Source organism: Neodiprion pinetum, chromosome 5 (genome assembly GCF_021155775.2).
Source record: "Neodiprion pinetum isolate iyNeoPine1 chromosome 5, iyNeoPine1.2, whole genome shotgun sequence".
NCBI classification, from domain to species: Eukaryota; Metazoa; Arthropoda; class Insecta; order Hymenoptera; family Diprionidae; genus Neodiprion; species Neodiprion pinetum.
The window spans coordinates 15,346,093-15,372,009 of NC_060236.1; the positions used below are offsets into that span (position 1 = coordinate 15,346,093).

At 33.6% G+C, this 25,917-nt stretch overlaps 1 protein-coding gene across 1 annotated transcript in view; it reads left to right on the forward strand.

Moving 5' to 3' along the window:
• DNApol-alpha180 (DNA polymerase alpha catalytic subunit) overlaps positions 1-25,769 on the forward strand; it is a 29,348-nt gene extending 3,579 nt beyond the window's left edge. Inside the window, exons 2-22 of the mRNA XM_046629312.2 lie at positions 516-716; positions 876-1,185; positions 3,924-4,272; positions 7,494-7,886; positions 11,604-11,972; positions 13,601-13,811; positions 13,976-14,244; positions 15,179-15,295; positions 16,004-16,187; positions 16,432-16,569; positions 16,639-16,820; positions 17,119-17,359; positions 17,490-17,629; positions 17,728-17,933; positions 18,040-18,301; positions 18,749-18,923; positions 18,993-19,153; positions 19,960-20,208; positions 21,404-21,479; positions 23,174-23,316; positions 25,448-25,769. Of these exons, the coding sequence (XP_046485268.1) occupies positions 516-716; positions 876-1,185; positions 3,924-4,272; positions 7,494-7,886; positions 11,604-11,972; positions 13,601-13,811; positions 13,976-14,244; positions 15,179-15,295; positions 16,004-16,187; positions 16,432-16,569; positions 16,639-16,820; positions 17,119-17,359; positions 17,490-17,629; positions 17,728-17,933; positions 18,040-18,301; positions 18,749-18,923; positions 18,993-19,153; positions 19,960-20,208; positions 21,404-21,479; positions 23,174-23,316; positions 25,448-25,504 (4,433 nt within the window). The 3' untranslated portion in view covers positions 25,505-25,769. The remainder of the gene's footprint in view (positions 1-515; positions 717-875; positions 1,186-3,923; positions 4,273-7,493; positions 7,887-11,603; positions 11,973-13,600; positions 13,812-13,975; positions 14,245-15,178; positions 15,296-16,003; positions 16,188-16,431; positions 16,570-16,638; positions 16,821-17,118; positions 17,360-17,489; positions 17,630-17,727; positions 17,934-18,039; positions 18,302-18,748; positions 18,924-18,992; positions 19,154-19,959; positions 20,209-21,403; positions 21,480-23,173; positions 23,317-25,447) is intronic.
• The last annotated feature ends 148 nt before the right edge of the window (positions 25,770-25,917 follow it).

The window sequence follows — 25,917 nt, forward strand, 5'->3', positions numbered from 1 at the left end:
AATATTTGGATAAATTGTGGTGTATTCTTAACACTTAAAAGAAAAATGTCCCGTTGGAAAAAAATTTTTAAGTTTATTTTTCAAAGAGTTACACATTCGTTAATTAGTCATAATTCTTCGAACCTCGATTTTCATTGCGAACAGCATAAATGTTCAAATAATAGCTCTAAAAGTATTTCGCTTCTTGGAGCCCCTTCGTAAGTATATACTTAACAAAACCACGGAAATGGAAATTTTAATTTTTTGTCAACTTTCAAAAATCATAATGAACGGAACGAACAACTTTTAAAAACTTTTATAACTTTAATATATTTGGCCATACTTTACCTAGGTTACTATAGTTTTTAGTGATTTCTGCAGAAATTGTGCATCAAAATGTTAGGGAAAAATAATGATTTTAGTCAGGGAAAACCGGGAAATGTCAGGGAATTCCGTGAGCGGAATTGAGTGGCCACCCTGAAAGAGTAAAAGCGAACAAATAATCATAATGAACCTTTATTTTGAAAATTTTTCAGCTCTACAGACAGGACGGTCAAGGCGTCAGAAGATTGATAAAAAGGGGCGCTATTCTGCTTTGGAGAAGCTGAAACAGTTGAAAGGGAGCAAGAACAAGTATCACGTTGACGAGCTGGCCAACGTGTACGAAGAAGTCGATGAGAGCGAGTACAGTAAAAAGGTTCAAGAACGTCAAATCGATGATTGGATTGTTGATGATGGTGAATGGCACTTTCAAAAATTACGGTTTCAATATTTTCTTGGCAATGATCAAAAACTTTGCAAATTTTTAGTCAATAAACTAAATAAATAAATGTTTTTCTTTGCAATTATGTTGTTGGTTTTTGTAGTGAAAAACTGATTTTATTCGTGAAATTCAGATGGTAATGGATATGTCGAGGATGGTAGAGAGATATTTGATGATGATTTGGACAGTGAGAGTATTCAGCAAGCGTCACAGACGAAGGAATCTGGACCTCGGAAAAAGAAGAGTAATTCAAACAAAGGGAAAGGAAATATTAGGAACATGCTCGTAGGAATGCCCTCTAAGAAAGAGACCCAAGTGAAGCTGGATGATGATGATATATTGAACGACCTTATGGCAGAGTTGAAAAGTGGTAAACAAGATGTGCAGCCAAAGAAAACTCGTGAACCAAATAAATTTTTAGTCAGGCCTCACACCAAGTTACGGTGAGTTCAATTAAAGCAAATTCTTTCAATCTATTTAATTTCTGAGTATTGGTACTTGATTCATCCGATGATATTCATTAACATGTACATGAATGGCAGGGTGAAAATAATCGCGCTTTTATCGTGCATGTCCAATTTCATCAAGAGGTAAATCGCTTTTGAAATTGTGTACGCTTCATTTCCTTACTCTAAAGTTTCCACGCATCTCCTTCTAATGTCTCGCCCAACAATAACTTCAAGCTCATTTCAAATTTTTTCAAATCTCTTCAACAGTTGTAAAGTCCTTGAATATCTACAGAAATGTCCAAAAATTCTTCAAAATCTTTCTACAATATCTCCCATCATTTCATGCGTTTCATAATACCAACTCTCTCAAATTACCAGCGCATTCTGGTCTTTTTTATGGCAAAACACCGTTCAAAGACAATGGTAGAAGTATGGTCATGTGAGAAGCTAACTCGACTGTGTATAAGAAATGAATATGTAGAAGCAACACAAAAAACTGCCTTCTTTCTGGAGAACTCCATTTAAAAATTCTTTGTCGGAATGATTTAATTACAGAGTAAGTCTGGATATTTACTGCTCCGACTTTAAGAGACAGGGTGGCGACAGGCCGGGAAAACCGGGAAAAACGGGGATAGGTAATTATAATGGGCCATAGAGAAAAATATATTTTTTTTCTATTAATCTTTTTCAAACTTAAGGTGTGCTTCGTAAATTCAGTTAAGCTAACTGATGGGAATGGTATTGTTCAAGTTCCAATTATTTGTGTGAAACGAAGCAATAATACGTATTTTTTAGATACAAATTTATATAATCAAGGTGCACAACTTTTGGAGCTTTTGGTCATAAAAACTGCCCAACATTATCTAAGTTTCATGGGAAAATGTGAGGGAATTTTCTTCGCGCAAAAGTGTCGCTACCCTGACAGGGTATTTCAGTATGGATGAATTTTTTTTTTTGCTTGTTTTTAGGTATTGTGCAGAAATTACTAAATATTTTGATGTCAGCCTTATTTTTAGTTATTTAGTAATATTTGAGAATATTCTGTGAATCTTAGGAAGTAAATATAGTGAAAATTATACGCACTACAATACTTATAGCACAGATTGCCTATCAGTTTAACACACAAATTTACTTAACTTTATTCGTTAATCATATAGAGATATTTGTACTAAAAATACATATCTTGCTCAAAGTTAAACGATCAGTTCGTGAGGTGTTATGAACGCCAGATTGATGAATGCAGTTTCGAGAAAAATGCGATATAAGTTTTCATATCGTTTCGATGAGGCTTAAACTAAACACTACCTAATGTAAACAAAATTGTTGACACTTACTGGTCAATCTATCAGCCCGGATCATAATTACATATGAGTTTTCGAACAGTCCCTGTTTTTATCGAGGCAGTAGCCTCTATACTGCACGAAGAATTCTTAAAATTGCTACATCATTACCACTTTTGCGAATTTCACCAAAATATTTTACATACATATATATTAGGGTGTCCCATTTCTACGGGCTTGACGCATTTTCTTAACGCATACCCTTCAAATCTTTTTCAAATAATTCAAAAACAATGACCTAATTTTTTCAGATTTTCATCTTAACTGTAACCTGTGCCGACAACAGGACGGATTTACCCATTTAAAATAAACGTGTTTATACAAATACATGCAATCTTGGGGAATTGCGTGGTGTGATGATGTGAATTGTTGGTCAGACTAATAGCACTAATGACTACTAAAACCTCGCAGTTGCCGATTTTTTTTGAATCCTATTACTTTTGTAATAAAATATATACCTACTCAGAATGTGTCCGAAACACGTGTATTAAAATATTCCCTCATTTATTATATAATATATAATAATATATATACAATAATTTCCCATTTAAAAACGGGGAAATCCACTCTGTTGTTGGCACGGGTTAGAGATTATATAAAGATCTGAAAAAATTGGGTAATTTTTTTTGAATTATTTGAAAAAGATGGGAAAAGGGGGGTATGTGTTGAAAAACACCCTAAATATGAGACATCACAATATAAATACATACATACATATATATATATATATTTATTTATGGGTGTTCCAAGAGAATTTTGATTCAGAGAGTTTGAAATAATTAGAAGAATCTTCCATAGTCTTGGAAGTTTTGGGGGTGCTTTATCTTATATCCTTAAATATTCTAAAACTCTACTTTTGTCTAGAAATGCATTAGATTTTCCTCAGTTACCCATTGGATAAAAGTTCTAATTGTTTCCGACTACCCTGTAACGCCATTTATTCACGTTGACGATATTTATTAAAGACAACGCTGTTAGCACAAGGAATTTGAAGATGATCATAAAATTATGCCACTAAACATGAATTTCTTGATTCAGAGTTGAACGACATAACAAGTTTACTTTTTGTCGTTCAAAAACAAATTGGCTTAAACGGATTTTTTTGTACATTATATTTTTCTTCAATTGGTTTTGAATTTGATGCGAATATAGAGTTGATAAGCTGAACGATTTAGGTTTCAGTAACTTACTGGAACTGGCAAAATGTCAGGGTCAACTAGGTCTTAGGTCCTGGAAATCTTGGAAATGTAATGGAATTTCTTTCCCAAAATTTTGTGGCCACCCTGATTAAACATCAGCCAAATTGCAGTTAATATGACCTCTCAGCTTTTTTTTGAGTGAACTCAAATGTATAGAAGTGAACGGTTTAAAAATTTTTTTATGTTAAATTAGGACAAATGAAAAAATAACAGTGCCACCCAAGTGGCAGAAGCCATTGCTTAATGTGGAATCCGCCAGTCAGCAAATAGATGATAACAGTGAAGACGAACAGCTGTTTGATATAGCTACCAGAAGTGAGAAGAGCATGAAAAAGGAAACGGATCTTAAAACTACATCACAGTTCTGCCCATCATCCGTCAGTATAAGTCAAGCGATTGATGATGACAGTGATATCGAAACGCAAAATTATAGTTGTAAAAGTTCAGAAGCTCCTTTTCGAACTCTGGAAAAGGCAAAACCTAGTCACACAAATCACATAGTCGATAGCATGGAAGAGGACATCAACCATTATACTGATGATGTAAGCCCAATCAATTTTACCTCTCAACCATGTTTCAGACGACTGAGATATATATATATAAGGTTGAAGTTAGTAACGTTAGTAATTCTTAAGGGGCCATTCTAGAAAGGAAAAAAATATGCCAATTTTTGGATTTTGTTTTTATTGACATTTTTTTAATGATAAAATGATTCGAAATTCTGTCAAGGAGTTTTTATCATAGTACCAATAAAATGTAAAAAATATAATTTTTTTGTAGTGATTGATAACAAAGTGTCGGCTGTACAATATTTCTTCGCTGAGGTCGTTTTTTTTTTATAAGGGTGTTCAGGCGGGTCAGTATCGCCGGCAATTCTTGAGCTAAAACAAAAAACCAAATCTTCTCCGATTATGCATGAAAACAGCAAGAGAACTTATGTAGTATCTTTTTGAAATATTGATTTTTGCGAAAATGGCGCATTATTAAACAAAAGTTCAAGATTTTAGGAAAAAAGTTTGTAACAAAAGAACTACGCAATATATCGACAATATCCTATGTACTTCTCCAGAGAATCTAGTTTTGAATGTACAGTTGAATTTTGAAGTCGATTGATAAAGATTTATTCAACTTATGAATTTACCCAGTTTGAAAAACATGGTTTCGAGAGAAACGCCTTTATAGTTTTGTCTTCGGTTTTGATACTAATTTTGTATTAGATGAAGTTTCAATTTTTCATACCCTTATTTGGTGATTTCTGGGGTATATGAGAGGCCTTCTGCCGCATTCGCAGCTTTTTCACGGACTGATTGCTACAGCCTTGAGCTTGATTCTATTGAAGCGCTCACCGTTACGTTATTTCACTCAATTGCTCATAACTTTTTCAATTTTTGGAAATTCGACATCTCTTTTGGGCCAAAATATTCTTGAAAGGTGTAATAATATGGAGAAAAGAAAAAAAAAAACCGATTTCTTGCAAATTCTAGAGTGGCCTATTCCCTTAATGGGATATATATGAGTAGATGGTCGAAGAATGGGTAAACTTTAGATATTTACAGCTCGAAAATCGATTATTTAATTCACTTGACGTTTGTTCTACTCAAAAATATGCTGATCGAGCTATAATTTGTAATTTGTTTTTAACAGAATCAATCGAGAGGAAGCATCGTTATTAATAATAACCTCACCATTTTTGCTCAGCGACATGTTTTATAGTACGCGAGATATCATGTGTGTGAATTTGGTTCAGCACTTTTTTAAAGTAATAGTTATGAAAGTTATGTTAAATTGTGCCATCACCGTTTTCCAAAAAATTGAAACGGTTTCCAAAAAATGTCTCCCAAGTCGGCGGCTATCCGGAAAATCGTAAAAATCGAAAACCTGATAAGCCCAGCAAAAATTGTTTTGGGTTGTGCTAGATTTGTGCTAACTTGTACCATACCAGAGATCGTACGCACAGAGAATATCTGGAAAATTGGGAACACTCAGGGAATTTCTTACAGCAGGGAAAAGTCATTCAAAAGTCACGGATAATCAAAAATAAAACTGGAATGTTGAGTCGGTCGAAGAAATAAACTCGTTCTTATACAGAGTACAGAGTAAGGTATCACCTTTAGAGAAAAAAAACAAGGTTGCACTCAAAATTTTGTTTCATCGCACCACTTTATACATTCTATATATATTACTTAATACCAAACCTTGTTTCGCTTTTTTCTTACCGCAACTCTCAGGCTATGGTTTGTAAATTGATAGTCAGACAGTAAGATAGTTATTAGGTCATATTGAAGGTATTAGTATTGGGTAAAAAAAAATCGTCATTAATCAGCGTCATATTCCTTGATGGGTTACTGAAAAAATCTTATTTTCGGGCTATTATAGATTACATAGAAAAGTCGCGGAATTTCAGATTTCATAAAAACGTACGAATCCTGCGTACTTCATCTTTGAGAATGTCCGTATATCACAAAATAAAATAAAAATAAACACCAATGTGAAAAAAAAATTTGGAGTAGGTTCTACCGAGCTTGTAACGACTCGTTCTGTACTCTGTTTTTACGCAAACTTGCAAAAAAATTGAAAAACACCAAATAATTCAGAAAATCATATGAGAGACTACAAGAAACGAACACAAAACAAGCACTTTTGAGAGTTTGCAAGTTTTTCGATTGTGCTGTGTTGTGCCAAGGTTGTGCCAACTTGTGTATTTTCGTCTATGTTTTTCGAGATTTTTAAATGTTTTTTCAGTTCTTTCAAAGTTTTTGGCTGTACAGAATACAAAACAAGTTGGTACAAGTTCGGTACAAACCAGCTCAATGGAAGAAATTTTAAAATCTTGGAAGTGCTTGCTGGTTGTCTGTTTTTTTGAAACTTGGTACAAGCTTGGCACAAAACCTATTACAATTTGTTTTTGACATATGTATTTTTTTCCGTGATAAACGGACGTTCTCAAAAAACGTAGTACGGCACAAGTTAGCACAAATTTAGCACAACCTAGCACATCTTTTTTTCTTCAGATACCTCAAGAGTGCTGGGCTTATCAAATTTCCAATTTCTGTGAACTTTAGGAAAACCGTGGACTTAGAACATGTGAGTAGAACTCACCGCAAATTTCATGATTATTATTTTCAAAAAGTGCTGGGCCAACTTCACACACATCTCAAAAAGGGTTGAATCGATTTACTTCAAATTTAGAGACCGTTTTCTTGGACAGTTCAACCTCCTTGCGCCAATTTGAATTTTCTTTTGCCGGTAGAAAATGGCCACAGTTTGAAGTTGAAATACGATTTCTCGTCCAAAATTAACAACTTTATTGTTTAATCAGCAACAAAATTTAATAATTCACAAAAGTGTGGGATCGTGGCAAAAAGAATAAACTATCGAAGAATACTATCTCGAATTTTAAAGTAAATCAATCAAGCCACTTTTCAGATGTTGAGGGTAGCACAAAATATGTCAACAAGTGAGATGGTCGAGGATTTCGTCAGTAATAATGTTTTCTATTATTGGTTTCAATTAGAAAAAAATATGTTAATGAAGCTTGTTACACATACTTTTCAGTAAAACAAATCCGAATAGACCCTCCAATTACCAATAACATGTTCATGTCTGACTTTCCAGAATCTTAGATTATGTGTGCTAATTCAGAAGCGTAATTAAAATAGAATCCTGATGATGGTACTATTGCTCTTTTTTATCAAAACATACGTAATTTGGGTACTTCACCGTCTTCAATTACGATGACATAAGGAATTCATCTTTTATTCAGTTATCAAGTTTCGACTTTGAAGATTCAAATCAAGCATTTACGGACACGTCGAAGACAACCAAAGCCTTGCAACCAGAATTAAAGGGAAAAACCGTAAAGCCGTCAGTTACGAACGAGGATATGCTGAGTGATTTATGGGATGATGATTTTGGAGAACAAATAACGGAGATGGAAATATCGGTTGATAATTCAAACCTTCCTTTACACGTCAATGAAACAGGTGAAAAAATATTTAGATTCTACTGGTGGGATGCCTTCGAAGATCCTTACAAACAACCTGGCGTGGTCTACTTATTTGGCAAAGTTTATATTGAGACAGCTAAGGCCTATGTTTCCTGTTGCATTGCGGTCAAGAATATTGACAGGAGAATCTACCTCCTACCGAGAGAACATGTGAGTATTTCTACCTCATCCAGTTTTAACAATTAAGTGGGGCCAATACATTTGGGACTAGCCTTATGAAACAATAATGTTGAACCTTGATAATCCAAACATCTGTCATCCGAATCACGATCGCTTTACTTCACGATCACCAAACCCTCTATAATTCGAACTTCAACTTGCTGGTTTTTTATCATTTTATTTTTTTTTTATTACGCCCGCGTTTTTGGTGTTTTATTACGTAGTATGTATCTTTTTGAAAAACGGCGCGAATTTTTTAATTTATATGCATGTCGAAAGACTGCGCGCAATTACAATGTTGCAAACAAAGTGTTCGATCAAACATGTTCAAGCTTGATTGCCCTGTCAGCGTATTAGTGGCCTCGCATATTCATTCTTATCGATAGTTTTTAGTAAACTCCCAAAAAAACTTAGCTGAATAGATAGTCCGTATTATAACAAATATGTGTATGACATATTTTTTGAATATTTCTTGAGCGCTGAACATCGTGTCACCTAACATTAGTGTTCGATTATCTGAACTAGGCCCAGTCCCAATTGGTTTGAACAATCGAGGTTCTACTGTATTATTTCCATCAGATTAACCTCACAACACCTTTGGGTCATTTCTTCATTGTTTTCAAAAATGCGAATTAGGATAAAATGATGATATCGGACATCCAATATTATTCGGTATTCAGTGTCATTAAATTTGGAAATTAGAGGTCATGCATTTGCATAAGTTTCTGAGTGCAATATAATAGCAGTTTATACCAACGTCGACATACGTTCGCAGTCACATTAGTTCATGTGTATAAAAGGTCAGACCAATAACTTACGGCAATGATTCACGTCGAAAACTGCGATTCCTAAAATATTAGTACCTTTAAATCGTATTTTCTTCCATAATTTTCAACATGAAGAGCTGCTAATTTTTTCACGTGTTACAGAAACTAACTCAAACCATTAATCGGATTGGATTGTCAATATTATCATAATATCATAATTCAGTAGTAATCTTTGATGAAAATAATACTCTAACAAAATTCAGTGAACATACAATATTATTAACCTTTAGAGGACGGAGATTTGGGATTCTTGGTCTCCTTCAGAAAATGTATAAAAAAGGTATCTAATATGTTAAAACTATCATGATTAAAATGTCGATTATGCGTCGCCCCAATATACGGGTGTTCACGTCCTCTAAAGGTTGATTCGTAAGGCCTAGTCTCAGGGATATCAACCTCCTCAGACCTCCCTTAAACTAGAGTGGCAAATATTTTTTGAGACTGTATGTGCATGGTTTAGGTGAATTCAGGTTGGTAATAACGATCCCATGGCCATCCCGGGTGAAAAAACCTCAGTCATTTTTCTGTAAATCTCTGCAAATTAACTCTACGAATTTTTCTACGAATTCAAATTTCGTAATCTGCAGAGGAAATTCGAAGTCTTTCCTCTGTAAATCTCTTCACCGTAAGCAGTCCGGAAGCACATAATTTCTGCATGTTTCTGAAAATATCTAATGAACTGTGCAAATCTCTGAAAATTTTTCTGAGAATCTCTGCAAATTAATTCCGTCATTTTTCTGTAAATGCGGACACTTGTAAGAGAAGAATCAGACTTTATTTCTCATAATCGAAAATTTATCCGCCATCTCCGGCACAAATGTTTCTCTTAGAAATCTGGCAAAATTTCTCTGATAAATGCGGGATTTCTTTGCAATTCTCATACTCACGGAACACAGACATACACCGCACACAACAATATCACGCAATAATAATGCACGTCAAAATTCAACTTAGTACAATACATTATACACATCTATTATATAACTCAAACGTAGAAATACATAACGGAATTTTTTTAGTAAATCTAAGTATTTGAAATATTACACTACCCAGGAGAAAGTACATCATGGTCAAGACTGAATAGCCAATTTAAAAATAGTTTTTCTGTAAGACTGCATTTGGAAGATGGATTTGATTTTTGAAAGTTGAAATTGTTATGGGATAGAATGAGTAGACTTCGATGAGTGGCTACTCAAACCTACTCAATGCCCAGCCAAGGTGTTGGAAGGCTATTTTAGGGTTTGTACACGTCGATTATGCACTTACGTGCCACTACTTCCAATGCAGGGAATGACAGAAAAAGGAAAAGATCAGTTTTAAAGAACACACACGATTTAAATGGTATAGTTAGTTTATTGTTAATGACCAAATTATTGAATTATGACAGTGGTCAATGTAAAGGAGTCGGCTTGGGAAAAGGGTTTGGATTGGGATGGGAAGATATAATTAGAAGTGACTCGCACGAAAGCTAGGATGGGAGCAATGAGTTTAGAGAATATAGAAGACTCGCTAGTTGAGGTATAGAGATGAACCTGTTGACCCAGTGAAGATAAGACTAGGATGCAGGGTGTAAAGTGACTAAGACTGTGGGAACGGAATATGAGGACTGGAGAATGTAACAAAATTATAGGGAATGGATAAGTTTTTGTCAGTTAAAATTTCTTGTATTCTTCATTAATTTGAATATGAAAAATTGGAATATTTTAATTCAAGAAATGTTCTCTGCAAAACGTTGAAAAAGATTGCGTCGCTTTACCTGTAAGCAGAGGTATTTCTAAATGTCTCTGTGTAATGAGAAACGCAGAGTATTCCCTGAACAACTCTGCCGCAGGTAATTTTTGTGCACTTTTCTGAAACTACGTTATTCTCGTAAAATTTACCAGCCGCTATTTTCAGTCTTTTCAAATATTCACAGATTCTCACAGAATTTTACAGATTTTCTTTAGATTTCTTCAGTTTTTTTTTACGATTTTACTTTCTGAAAAACTTTACTTTTCTCTTTCTTCTCGTTTTGAGTTTTTCAGAGAAACAATAGAGAAATGACAAAGTTTATTTTCACCAGGGATCCTATTCTGTAAATCTAGGCTCGTTATAGAAAAGTTCTCAACTGTCCGATGGAATCATTAAAATAATTTTTTGTGCTTGCAAAACCTTGAAAAAAAAAAATCGATTTTTCACAGAACACTGTTTTTCTGTCATTGAAGATATATAAAAAAAAAAATGGACTTCATTTTCCGAAAATTAGACTTTTCTATACAAAAAATATATTAGTACATTTTTTTTCAACAGCTAGAAGTGTCAAAAATTTGAAGACTAATATTCAATGAGAAGGCATGTTAAAATCTATGTGTTTCTGATAAACGATCAGGTTCAAAGGCATAAACATCGAAAGATATTCATATCTTAGTACCCATAATCACATAACAAAGTTGGCCGAATGGGCCATATAATATATTTGATTTCGTTGATACTGGAGTCTACATCAGTTTTTTTTTTTTAATTTACTTTCAATAACATGAGAAAGAATAGATATAAAGCAAAAAAATTCCTTCAGTCGGGAAAGTTTAACACGTTCGCTGCTGATGAAAATGTTAACACCATCCCCTGAAGTTGATCTTTAGTTTCAGTGTAATAATTTGACACACTATTCGAGTCATCGGCATCTGGTGGAAAGCTGTTGTGACTCAATAGTTTAGTCATTGGCAGTGAACGTGTTGATATCCTAGCCATAATTTTAAAATCTTCGTTTCTCCATCTTTACTGCTTCTTTTCTCTTCTCGGTATATAATATTTGACTGTTTAATTCGAGATGAAATATTCTAATCATTAATATAAAAGCATTAAAGCGGAGAACAATGAAAAATCTCATGTTTCTTCTTAGGCAAAACCTACAGACACTGCCGAGGAATCAGAAACAAAAGCGATTTCGATGATGGACGTTTATAAAGAGTTTAACGAATACGCAAACAAGAATGGCATCAAGAGTTTCCGCTCTTGTACAGTTACAAAGAGTTATGCATTTGAGAAAAAGGGTGTACCTAAAACATCGGAATACTTGGAAGTTAAATACCCAGCCAAAGATCCCGCTATTGCTTCCAATTATAGTGGACCTACGATTGAACAAGTGTTCGGAACATCTGTCAATGCACTGGAGCTACTGCTGATTGAGCGAAAAATTAAAGGTCCGTGCTGGTTGGATGTCAAATGCCCATTGCCTACCAATAGTCCAGTCAGCTGGTGTAAAGTGGAGGTAAATTAAGGTGTTTTGTTTTTTTTTGTGCATATACTTGAAGTGATTGGAAATAATATTTGCATCGTACAATGGTATTGTTGAATTTCTAATTATTTATGTGAAACGAAGCAGTAATATGTATTTTTTAGATCATAATTTATGTATTCAATGAACACAACTTTTGGAGCTTTTGGTCATAAAAGTTGCATAACATTACCTAAGCTTCGTGGGAAAAGGTCGGGAAATTCTTAATTTTTTTTACAAGAAAAGTCATGGAAAAGTCGACAAATTTTATTTGAGCAAAATTGTCGCCACCCTAACTGGTTTTGGCCGATGGTCACCGAATTTCAGGTCTGGCCAGAATCTCGTTCCTTACTATCTTATAAACAGTGCTATAGTTTTGGGTCCCAAATAGTTCTTGACTGCCCGGAATTCGCGATCGAAGGAATTACCCTTAGGATCTACTCGATTTACTTAAAAATTTTACTAAATATAGTTCAAGTTGTGAAAAAAGTGTGGTACACAATTATCAGCTGGAGGTTTTTTTTTGTTCACTGGCAATAAATTGTTATAAATTTATTGTTACCAAATTTTTTTTTTCAATCATTTATTGCCGGCAATCAAAAAAATACTTCCAGCTAAAAATTATACCACAGTGCCTAAGTAATAGGAATCTATTTGAAAAATTGAACCCGTTTCTTGAAAAAGCCTGGAACAAAAAATATTTATTTACCAATTCTCTAATCCATACAAATACTTTCTCGATGAATCAAAAAACAGCTCTTCTGATGAGAGAGTACAAAAAGTATCATTGAACTAACCAGAAATAGAAAAAAAAAAATCTGAAAAAAGTACAGAAAGTTTTTAAAACTTGAATAAATAACAAACAACTCTACCTGTGAAGGTTCCAAACCTGGTTGCAAAAAGAGAAAGATTTCATTTCGAAGCACTAACTGCGTTTTTTTGTAGGCTTCTCGTATGTCTCTAATATATGATGAACGAGAATGGAATGAATTTCAGTGCATTTCAGAATATCTTAATTTGATGCAGAAAAAGTGAACATAATGACCGTGCATACATGTATAAGTACGGAAAAAGCATTAATTTTCGAATGATCGATAAAACCGCAACGTTGAAGTTTTTCCGGAGTTGAAGATCCCAACTTTTAGGGTGTGACAAAAAATTTTCTGTACTTATATGTGTACCCACAAGTTTTCCATGCCCGGCCATATCGATTTTCAAAACTTGTGTATTGCTTCACCCTATTGGCAGGAACGCAGTATAATAGGTGTGGACCACGTGCTCCGAAATTGGATAAATACATTTTCCGAAATACATAACTTTTTAATCACTTTACTGTCACTAAATGTTCACTTCGAATATTTGTAGTCACTTTTTTCCCTTTTTCTGACCGAGGAGACTGCTATGAGTCATGTAATTTCGATAGTTGATTTCTTTTGAAGCTCACATCGTTTACAATAAAACCATACAAATGTCTGATCAATGAATAAATGTTTTGATTTTGATATTGTGAATTTACAATCACATTGGGCCCTTGTGATTTCAACTGTCATCTTCGAACTAAACCAAAGAGCCGAATTGTGCATTTCCTATTAAACGAAGTAGCCAATATCTCTCTTTCACAGGTCAATTGTTTGAAGGCGGAAAACATATCGGTATCAATAAGCAAATATAGCACTCCACCACCTCCGTTGATTGTGGCAACACTTAATGTGCGAATATCCTTTAATACAAAATCGCAGCAGAACGAAATTGCCATGATAGGAGTTCTTCTGCATAATAAATATCATATTGACCAGCCATCACCGAAGCCCCCGTTTGTACAGCATTTTTGTTGTAAGTTTCCTGCTCTCTTCTGTTAACGTTCTTTTTTTTTTTGATATTCGCATAAGTTTTTTTCATTGTGAATATAGTGAAACTTAAATATTTCTCAAACATTCTTGTTCGAAAATTACTGCTCAAATATTCTAATGAGAAAATTTGTTTGTTCCAAATCGAAGTGATTACTAGACCAGAAGATGCGGGCTGGGTAATGTATTCGAAAGATTCTCTAATCAGAAGAACCCAAACGGAATTAATTCACTGCGACAAAGAGCGAAACTTGCTTGAAGAACTATTGAATAGACTGCAAAAAGCAGATCCAGACTTGTTAGTCGGATGTGACTGCGGATTTCAGTTTGATGTTCTCATGCACAGAATGTTCAACTTGAGAATACCAAACTGGAGCAGAGTTGGAAGGTTGAAGCGCACTCTACCTCCCATGTACAAGGTAAAGAAATTTACATCCGTTACGAGATCTCTACTCGAAATATTCACTTTCTGTATGTAATTGGATGTTTTCTATTCGAATTTGATATTAATAAAATCAATTGTTCTGCAGTTTGATATAATCTCAAGATAGCACACGAACTGTCGAAGTTGTGTAATATTTATTGAAATCCTGGAATTTCAAGATTCCTTTGCCCCTGTAAAATCTGTTGCAATCGCGTGAAATCTTTTGAAATTCTCAAATTGTAAGAAATCCTTCGAATCGCGTGAAATCAGTTGAAATCTCGCAAAATCTTTTCAAATATACCTTTGAAATTTTAGAATAGAGGAAATCTCTGAATCCCCCATAAAGTCTTTAAAAATCCTTTGAAATATTATAAAAACCTGTGAAATCTCTGGAAGATTATGAAATCTTGTGAAATCTTTTAAATCATGGGAAATCTCACAGACCTAAAGCCCAGTGTACACACAAACTGATGAGTGACGAACCCCTTGTCTTGCACCTTTTTTCTGTCTCAATCGGAAGTTAGAACAGTGATCCCGGACTTTTGGACAGTACTACAATTGTTCGTTATACAGAGAGTCGAAGAGTCGCATAAAAGTGGCAAAGTCACTATGCCACACATCTTAGAGTTATTTGGAAATTCACACCATGCTAAAACAGAATCAAAAACGTTAATCTAATATAAAAATACCTCTGCTGATTTCAATGTCTTGAACATTGATGATTTCTGCCTTCACCGATCACTTTGCATTAGAATTTGATGTAATACAGAGACGGTAATGTAGACAAACTAAAATCACCGCGTAGTCGCCAATTTTTAGGGAATCTAAATTGTGAGACACGATTTTATATATTTTATAGAAAAAACTTAGTAACGATAAAAACAAATTTTAAATTTGAAAGCAACACAACGCGAATTTCTTTTTTACAGGGCAAAGTTTTGATAGGGCAAGTACTGAGTGGTCGGTTGCTTTGCGACATCCAGACGTCAGCGAAAGAGTTAAACCTTAAAGTCAGGAGTTATGATTTGCAGTCACTTTGTACAAATGTAAGTAATTTTATCTTGTTTCATATCGTGGCTAAAATGGGATTAAGAAACAATTACATACAACTAAAAAAATTTGGGGTCAAAACAACAATCAAAAAAGGATACAGTAACAGCTTAGTTACAGAATAACTTGTAACAACAAAGCTGGACTCTTGTCTTTTATGTTAAACCTGCACCACAATACATTCACTTGTCACTCTAGCTGAAATTGTTTAACACTTACTCATATTTCAGCACAGTAAGGACTTTTGTCCAGTGATCACTACCTATATCTTGAAGTAATTATCTAAGTGTATGCAGACAAAATAAATGAATCCTGCAATGTCTAATGAATTGATCAAACTAGTTCGTAACTTTTGCACTAACTTTTTTACAAAAATGCTTTTTTTCCTTAGTCATTCATTATACGATATGTTGAGCAAGGTTCCATACATTTGTGATGCTAAGAATGTAGCAGACTTTGGAATTATAACTGTCAGTTGAAATACTTTTGCCTTTTTCGTGAATATTAACCACTCTTTGATGTTCAAATCATATTTTTGTTAAAATTAGGTATCGTTATAGTGTAATATTTCTGGGTTAGCAGATGCGTTACTTCTGATGATGGTGCGAGAATATTGTTAATTTTTGGGTAATAAAAACGAATTGTAATTGTGCCATATTTTATCTGAGAACATTCATTGAAGAAAACCTTTATATTACATGCAGGTCTTGAAGGGGAAAGAAAAAGATTGCAGAGAAATTAAGCCAGAGGATACCGCAAAGTATTATGCTAATATTGAGAAACTAGTGGAACTGGTGAGACTTACAATGCTTGACGCATCACGCATTATCATGATAATGTTCGAACTCAACGTCATGCCTCTAGCACTACAGATCACTTGCATTGCTGGTATGGAAATCGAGAAATACTTTTTACCTTTAATGAACTTACATAGATTTAATACTTGTGAACATCTCGACATTCAATGATGTGCCGCCAAAAATTTGATGATTCTGTTTTTTGTGAAATTGTGTACAACATTTCGATGTCACAAAAACTGGACGGAATATTCTTGTGTTCAAGTAAATTGAATCGAGAAGTGTGCTCCTTGAGACTTTATAATCAACTCGCATGTATCATGACGTTTATGCAGGAAATATTCTTTCGAGAACTCTGACCGCTGGCCGAGCCGAGAGAAACGAGTATCTTTTGCTACACGCTTTTAATGATAGAGGCTATATTACACCTGATAAACGAAACACTAAGGCAGATAAGAACAACATTGAAAAGGGTAAGTAATCATGCACTTGTAGCAAAATATTCTGTCAGAAATGTATGAAATTTGTATTCTTATCTTCAGATGAAAGTAATTCTCGTAAAAAGAAAGCAGCCTATGCGGGTGGTTTGGTTTTGGAACCTAAAAAAGGATTTTACGACACTTTGATTTTACTCATGGACTTCAATTCTTTGTATCCAAGTATCATACAAGAGTATAATATATGCTTTACCACCGTTCCTGGAGCTGCCTACAGCGACAGTACAGTAAGTATTGTTACGCAGCTTAACTTGAAAGTTGAAATACAAGGAAGAGATCAAATCTCAGGAAGATAGATTGAACAGTTATATGAAAAGGCCAATAGGTAATGTTATCAAAAGCCATTAAAAGGGTTGTTTTACCATCTAAAAATAAAATTAGCCAAGTATAAAACAATAAGCATCGAGTATCTTTGTCCACCTAACATTCCTGTAGAATTTGATCAAAATGTTCTTTGTTAGTTGACCAAGTTTTTGCTAACACGTTGATGTTCTTCTTCACAATGTTTATTTATTCTGGATATAGGAACTTTGTATTCCTGAAACATGTTTGGAGCCAGGAGTCATTCCAACAGAAATCCGTAAACTAGTCGAGAGCCGTGTCCAAGTTAAGAATCTTATGAAGGCATCCAATATTTCTCCCGAATTGCGAATGCAGTACAACATTAGGCAGTTGGCCCTTAAACTGACTGCCAATTCTATGTATGGATGTTTAGGAGCGACACATTGCCGATTTTACGCCAAGGGATTGGCAGCATTGGTCACAGGTACATACATACAAATGCATTGTGATATAACGCATTACATTTAAAAACAAGTATCACAATACTGGTTAAAAAAACGAACTAAATGCGCGCATATATATAGATATATATTTTCGTGATTTGTTGATTTCAGCAAAAGGGCGAGAAATCTTAATTAATACAAAAGATTTAGTGGAGAGATTGAACTATCAAGTTATCTATGGTGACACTGATTCGATTATGATCAATACAAATGTTCTAGATTATGAACAAGTGTTTGCAATTGGTAAACAAGTGAGTTGACAAAAATATAAAGGTTTCTTTACCTTATTTGGTATATCTCTGAGTGTGAAGTTGCATAATAATGAACTTGCCCTAAATCGTTTTCCCAGATCAAACAGGAAGTGAACAAGCTTTACAAAAAAGTAGAATTGGACATTGATGGTGTGTTCAAGTATCTCTTGCTTTTGCAAAAGAAAAAATACGCTGCAGTTACAATGACTAAACTACCCAATGGTCAGATAGAAACGACGCAGGAACACAAGGGTTTAGATATAGTCAGGAGAGATTGGTGCCAATTAGCCTGTGAAGTAGGAAGGTTTGTTTTCTTTTAGAATATGTAGTCATGTCTCACAATCGGTGCTACTTTTCCGTGAGGGAATAGTTGTCTTGTTACAGCTAAAAATCTATGAGATGTTATTTAGGAATGTACTGGACCAATTGCTGTGTGAACAGCCATTTGATGCAAGGTTAGAAAATATATTTGAAATCTTGCGGGTTGTTTCAAAATCGCTGAAGGAAGGTAATGTTCCACTTTCGTCGCTTGTTATAACAAAACAGTTATCAAAGAATCCAAGTGATTATCCAGACAAAAAACAAGCTCATGTCAGTGTTGCTTTACGCTTAAACGAGAAAGGCGGACGTATGTGGAAGGCTGGCGATACAGTACCGTACATTATTTGCGGGGTGATTAATTATCAGCTGCATAATATCTGTGTTAAGGGGATCAGAAAGGTTTGAACGGGTGTCGGGTAAAAATGGAATAAAATTTGAATTGCATTTTTAAATAAATGAATAGATTTGCATCAATTTGTTCGTTCAGATGTTTTTAAATAAATTTATGTTTATGCAAATCACTGATTATCTTTGAAAAAATGTGATAATTAAGGATGATATTGATGGTACAAGATGATCATGCATTTCCTGTACCGTTTCATTCTTGTCATGATTCCAGATGAATGAATTGAAATATTTTAATTGGCCTTGCGCTAAAATGTTTGTGAACGATTGTACAAATAGAATATGTGAGTAACAAAAAATTTAACTTCTTTGGAAGCTTCAAACCTTTTTGCTCACCTTGATACTTCGCATAAATGAGAGATATTTTTTTCACATTTATCTATTTCCCAAAAGGACGGTACAGATAAATCTGCAACTGAAAGAGCGTACCATGTTGACGAGTTGAAGAACAGCGAGACTTTGAAAATAGATGTCAACTACTATTTACTTAGCCAGTTATTCCCAGTCATAATGCGAATTTGCGATCCCATTGATGGCATTGACGACGTTTTGCTGTCAGAGCATTTAGGTTTGTTTTATGTGTAATGATGGAGCACTTTTTTACATAACATTACATGAATAAAGATCATTTTCACAGGTTTGGAGGGGATCTATAAACCAAAGCAGCACTTTGAGCATGAGGAGGCATTACCATTGCTGGATGATGACAAATTCAAATATTGTGACCACTTGAAATTCACATGCCAAAATGAAATGTGTCGAACAGAAATAACTATGGATGGGGCTTTTACAAATACTGTAATGTCTGCTTATTCGTAGATGAATTCTTAAAGATATGTGGAGTGTACAGTTAGCCTAAAAATATGTTGAAACAAAAATTTATGACTAAAAAAAAAAGATTACACAAAGCGTAAATTCTCATCCATTACTTAAATATGATAAAGAGTTCCTGTCATTTCGAAAAAATGTTCGAACACTGAATTTCAACCATAATTACACATTGTTATTAATAACGTCAGGAAAATCACATTATTTTACTAATTCGTTTTACGGAAAAATCCACATCTTTCTTCCGATTTTAATAATCGATACTTACTTTATCCATAAATGAATACGTTACTAATCGTCTAAAACACATTTTTTCTCAAACTCGCAGGTAGATGAAAAAAAAAAAGATGAAGTATACAATCTTTATGACTTGTAGATAATAAACTAGTGATTTAGCAATAAACACATTATTGTTACTAAAAATCTAACCCACACGATCCATGAAGAATTCATTCACGAATGAAATGTGCTATTCCTAATCAAAATCGAATGAACAACTTGGATTTTTTGGTGAATAATTATAGAATAACGTTCCTCCGAAACTGTGAACATAATTGAGTATTTCTATTTAAAATTCAGTGTTTGAAGAACGTTTTTTGTGTCACGGACTTTTTCAGTTATATCTGTGTAATTATAGTTAACTTCAGTGCTACTTTGTAAATCTTCGTTTTATCACACTTTTGTTCAATGATTTCTCGACCCGACTGTACGTTTCATATATCTTTAACTGAACTCTCGAAGCTGTTATTACAATAAGAATATTTACCTTGTTTCAGCCCACTGGTTTGACGCCAGTGCTATCAAAATGCTCGAACACAGATTGCTCCATGGCTCCGTGGCAGTACTTACCAACCATTCAAAATCGGCTTCAACTAGCCATCCGGGCTGCAATCGACCAGTATTACGAAGGCTGGATGGAGTGTGAGGATCCGGCATGTTTTAACAAGACTCGAAGAGTTCCTCAACAGATCTTTGGGATACACCCAGTCTGTGACCTCTGTCAAAAGTGTGTCATGTACAGAATTGTGAGTTGACTGATGATGAGTAGCTAGAAAATCCGCGTGCATCTTAACTTAGAGAATTTTAGTGATTTTAGTCATAAAGAGCCGATTTTCCGCGGCATATTTGATATAAAAAAGGTAGTGTAAGGTTCGTGGAGTCGTTTTAAAACTAGTCAAACCCTGAACTTCCAGCTACGATTTAGCTTTGGCACTTTTATTTTGCAAATATTTTTATTTAATAACCAAGCATTCGAAGTATGGTATACATATAACCGTACTGAAGATTTTATAAATCCGGAAAGTATCCTTGAGTTTCACTTGTTTGTTGCTGATTTGTTCCTTTTGATTTTATTTGCTCTTGTTTATTCGTTGATTGTAAGTTAATTTCTAAAAATACAAAGATGCTCGATGTTGTCCAGCAGATTCAGCTTGTTTCGGAGTGATTAGAGTCGCTTGGGTTTAAAAATTTTCTGCTATGCCACGTGATTATTTCTTCGAACCTCAAATTAGCATCAAAATTGCGTTGCCAATTCTAATAAAATACTATCAACTAAATAAAACTGATGCTCCGAGAAACAATACCCTACACATTGATGCGTCTTTATTTAATTGAAACACTTTAGACTGAACATAACTTAATTTACCACAAAATTGGCAAAACTTTCGTTGCAGCCTTACAAAATTTTTTCAACTTTGATTCACAGGCCAAAATTATTAGAAATATATATGCTGGATTGCCCAGTATCGAGTCTTGGGAAAGTCCGTGAATTTCATGCGTGATGTAGTAACAGTAGGACATCCTGGTCACCGTTAAAGACCTGTTCCTTGAAGATTCAAGTGTTTCACAAAATTTTTAACGTAAACTGAGTAGTCGAAAAGAATTTAGCGAAAATTTTGCATTTTTTTTGTCACCCAGCAAAAAAAAAATCGTCAAATGTGATTTTATAGGCTTTCCTGTCCAAGTAAATCGAATATTTCAATCTCAGCTTTCTCAAATACTTCGAAGTACGCAGGAAGCCGTTACTTTCGCCAATATTTTACGCCATTGGCACCAAAATTTACTAATTTCCGTTGTTGTCGATCTTAATTCTGTATGATGTCCTAGTTTTGGATAAAAAGCAACTTAGATTATCTTCCTGTAAAGTTGAAACTATAACACAGAGCTTTTCATAATTCACGCATGAAACTATATTCAGATTTATACTCTTTCTTTTTTCAGTACACTGAAACCCAATTGTACAACCAGATCAGTTATTACCACCATATACTAGACATCAACAAACCAACATACAAACGTAAGAACAAATTGAATTATTATTTATTTTTGAGGAACACATTTTTTATTCCACATTACCCTGATCAGAAGACTATATCTACATGTATAAGTACATGACGTCTAAAAAAGTGCGTGAATTTTGGGGGAATACTTTTATTCCTAACTCTAAATTCCCCTAAAATTCACGCACTTTTGTGTCTCATCGTACATGTCGGCAACCAATTATTCAATTCGATTGAGTTTTATTTTGTTCAAAAGCATATGAAGCGAGCATTATGTACATTTTAAACGTTTTTGTTTATTAGAAGTAATTGATTGGAAGTATTGTTGTTTACAATAACATTAACCACTTTACTTCGAAGGAGACTATATTCTTAGATACTTTGTACTAATTTTTACGATCTGTTTTTTTTTACTCCACAAAATGGAGTTCGTTTGAAGTAGAAATTCATTTTTACGTATGAAATTGACGACTTTTTCATTTAATTGACAAAAAGACTTGAGATGATTGAAAAAAATGGGGTCGTTTAAATAAAGATAGACTATCGAAGAATACTCTCTTCAAATTAGAAATAAATCCATTGAATCGATTTTGAAATATCGAGTACATCGCAAAACATTTCATTGAGCAAACTGGTTGACATTATTGGCAATAACAATGCTTCCTATTGATGTTAATAAAAATAGTATGTGAATAAAATTTGATTTACTTTTGGATAAAGCAAATGTATCGTATTGATTAATTATCTGCTGATGTATAAATTCCGAAAATTCACTCACTTTTTAGTCGTTTAGTTGAGAGTTGAAAATTCTTGAATGCTGGTCACATATTCTACTTGGCCTACAGCAGACGTTTATTTTTTACGTAAAAAAGATAATTAAGTTTCGGCCAAATCAAAAATGTCATCTTTCAAAGTCTTGCCAAGTTACTATGTAATTTCATGTGCATGAACACATTTTCTCCTATGAAGTTATTGTAATCATGAACAAAAACACCATATGGAATCAACATACAATCATCACACCGCATATGAAAACCATCTAATAATATTCATTATCATCCTTTTACACTACTTTCCTATATTCAAATTGTATATCCTTCTACAACCCTGAACTGAGAACGTCTTCGATTTTTTAAGCATTCTTGGCGTTACTACGAACAAACTATTGCGTGGAATTTTTTACATATGGAAGGATTCGAAAAAAATTAATTTCGAAAACGAGAAAGATATTACATTTTTTTTTCAAAATCCACTCATCTGAGATTTATCCTTGTGAAAAAAGTTATATTGAAAAAAATCAGCAAGTCTTCATTGTTAGTGGTTCGTGGTATGAAATTTGTGGCAGCCGACCCCGTTGAATAGATCACTTACCTATTGCAGAATAATAACACACCAACTGTGTGCTTACATTTACTACACAGGCTACCTTTGCAACTACACCACATTCCACAAACTTTCCTGTCCGCACTTATTTCACTTTCTATTCTTTGAAATTCTTCTTTTAAATCAGATGTTTGCTGGCAATGTGCAATCATACGGCAATTTTTCTTCACATCTGCACGTTTGTTGCAGTTTAATATGTGACCAGCATTCAAGAGTTTTTCACCCTCCACAAAGTTTCCAAAAATCTTTTCTTGAATCTTTTTTGTAGGATTCTTGATAGTTAGTGAACTGCACAAAAAAATGATTACGAAATGTTTCCTTTTTTTAGATTTAGGATCGCAGCTTTCCACTGATGTAAGAAATGCGTACAACATACTTAGGGAATTCGTGGAAAAGCAATTACGAAGCAGTGCTTATTCGATTGTTAATCTGACGCAGCTGTTCTCATATCTTGATTCCAACTGGACGAAGGTAAAAGTGTTGCACGATCAAAATAGTTTATCATTTATTTGTGGTTATGACGATTATTTGGAAAAAATTGATTACACCACATTTGATTTTAGTGTAAATGTTATGTCTGCTCATGAGTATGCAAGCCTCATGTGAATCATAAATTCTTTCCAACCAATTATTGCAAAACCTCATTGTTTATCGTGTAGCTTGCATATGCTAGTTTTTTCTTTTCAATAAATACTTCTTGGATGCTTTGCCAAAAATGTTCAAATTAGTTTGTCATTTCTTTTTTTCTCCAAATTGTATTTCACTTTCAACTCTAAATTTTTTTCCCAATTTGCCATACAAATGAGTAATTATATGTATAAATAAAATTTCAATACTATCAGCCTGTGATACTGAACTCTATATTTTTCTCTTCACACTTTTGATATGATATACTTTCATATGATTTTGATAAACACTTCGAAAATATTTCATTCAGCAGCACTTACTGTATGAAATCCGGGAATATTTTGACAATAATGTAAAGATGTTTTAGATGTTTGCATTAAAATGATAATATCTGGGCCATTATTACTTACGAGCAGTACAAAGCTTGTGAATGAGTTGAGCCACGCTTGACACCGAATTACGATATTTCCCTAGTCAATCTCATAATTCAGAGTAAGGTTCGAACTAATTACTGATTAATCATAATTTTTTTATCTTCAATATTGAATGTGTTATAAAAATTTCGTCATGATTGAACCCAAAACAGTTATGAACCCTAACATTTTTAATTATGCATTATGCAATACTTGATTCAAAATTAACTTTGAAGTTTTGAAGGGTATGAGTTTCATTCATTCCAGCTATTACTATATCTGTGTAATTAGAGCTGGAATATGAAATTACCATGAAGATAGATAAATGTTTTTTACACTATTTAACTTTCATGAATACGTGCTACAGTCAAAAAACTGTTGATGAAATATTAATAATATGCATTAAATATAAGCTTTTTTGATTTTATTGATAATTTTAAAATTAACAATATGCGACAGCTTCATTTTATAAACATCAAAAAATCAGTTTACTTTTCATTGGTAACAATAAAAATACGATATAAGTTTTACAACTAGTGTAAATCGCATTGTTGCTTCCGTATTTTTCTTCACTTGTTATTGAAGAAATTTCCTGGTGTATTATAGTGGTAGTTCAGATTTTGATGTTCAAAATGAGGTAACTTTTTCTTGTATTTCGACAGAATCAAATTATATCTGTAATATGGATAAAAATTTTTTTATATTTACTTTTAGGATAGCAGAATCATCAACCAGGGGAACGATATTCATTAAAACTGTGTACTCATACTACTTCAGTTGCCCAAGCTAGGTGTTATAATAGCTGTGAAAAATAATAAATCGGACAGTCGCAAAGGGGAACAAAGAATGTTTCAAATGCGTTTTTCTGTTTGTATAAGAGTGATTTAGTAATTCTTTCAACTGAAATTTTGAATAAAGAAACCGATATTTATCGAAAACTAGCCGAAGAAGAATAGAGCCAAGTAACCTAATATCTAGCTCGATCTTTTTTTCAACCTGTCTTAGTTTACCATTGAATATTGTTGGTTCTGTCCTTGTTTCACACTGAGCAGTACTGTACACCCCTTGATCCAGGTGTGTTCTTACATACAATTTTCCGTTTATTTTAAATGTAGAAATGTGGTGAAATAATGAATGATATTTTACAATATGTTATACGGCTGGCTGTGACACATAAATTTCTATCGAATCCAGTATGTAGTTTGAAGCAAGATGATTGTGATGAGGAAAAGTTTCTGCAAAGCTTTTTGTGTAATAATTTTGCAGTCCTATTGCCGAATTTTACAGGTAACTCAAGGGCCAGAGCATAATAGCAAATCTATGAATATCATAAATTTGTGATATTATAATTTGATTTGAATTCCAAATTTTGTCTTAGCTAATTGTATCTCAGAAAATTTGACAATGAGACACCTACGAGAAAAAATTGAGATGTTGACTATTCTTATAATTATAACACTGAACTGGTGAATTTGTACATGTGAAAACAAAATGAATATCTTTTAAATAATAAACGCTAACTTTTAATGAGAAATATACATTTTTAATACAACCCTTCACAGCAGAAGGGAATGGCTGGACCACGATTTTACATAGAGGTCTCTCAACTCCGACGATGAGGGTGATGCTCTTGACCAAGTCAAATTCTGTTGCTCAATTTGAGGCCGCTAGAGGTGCTGCATTCGAGGGGTAACACCAGTCAATAGGAATTTTGAGTTTGGGTTCTAGACGTCAAATTTTCATTTCTTCCACGTAACTAATAAAAGAAAAAATAGATTTATTAGATAAAGTTTGCGCATGTAGAAACTAGAACGATATTTCAGATTTTCAGAAAAATTACCTATTTTCTCAAACATTTATTGTAAATAACAATTAAACAAACTTCAGTTCCATATTTAAATAACTTTTATTAAAAAATAATAAATAATCACAGATTAATAAAATGAAAATATATTTTGAGATTGCATATTTAAATAAGGAAATGATTTTATAGATTAAATAATAACCAAAATATTCAGGTAGTATTTATAAA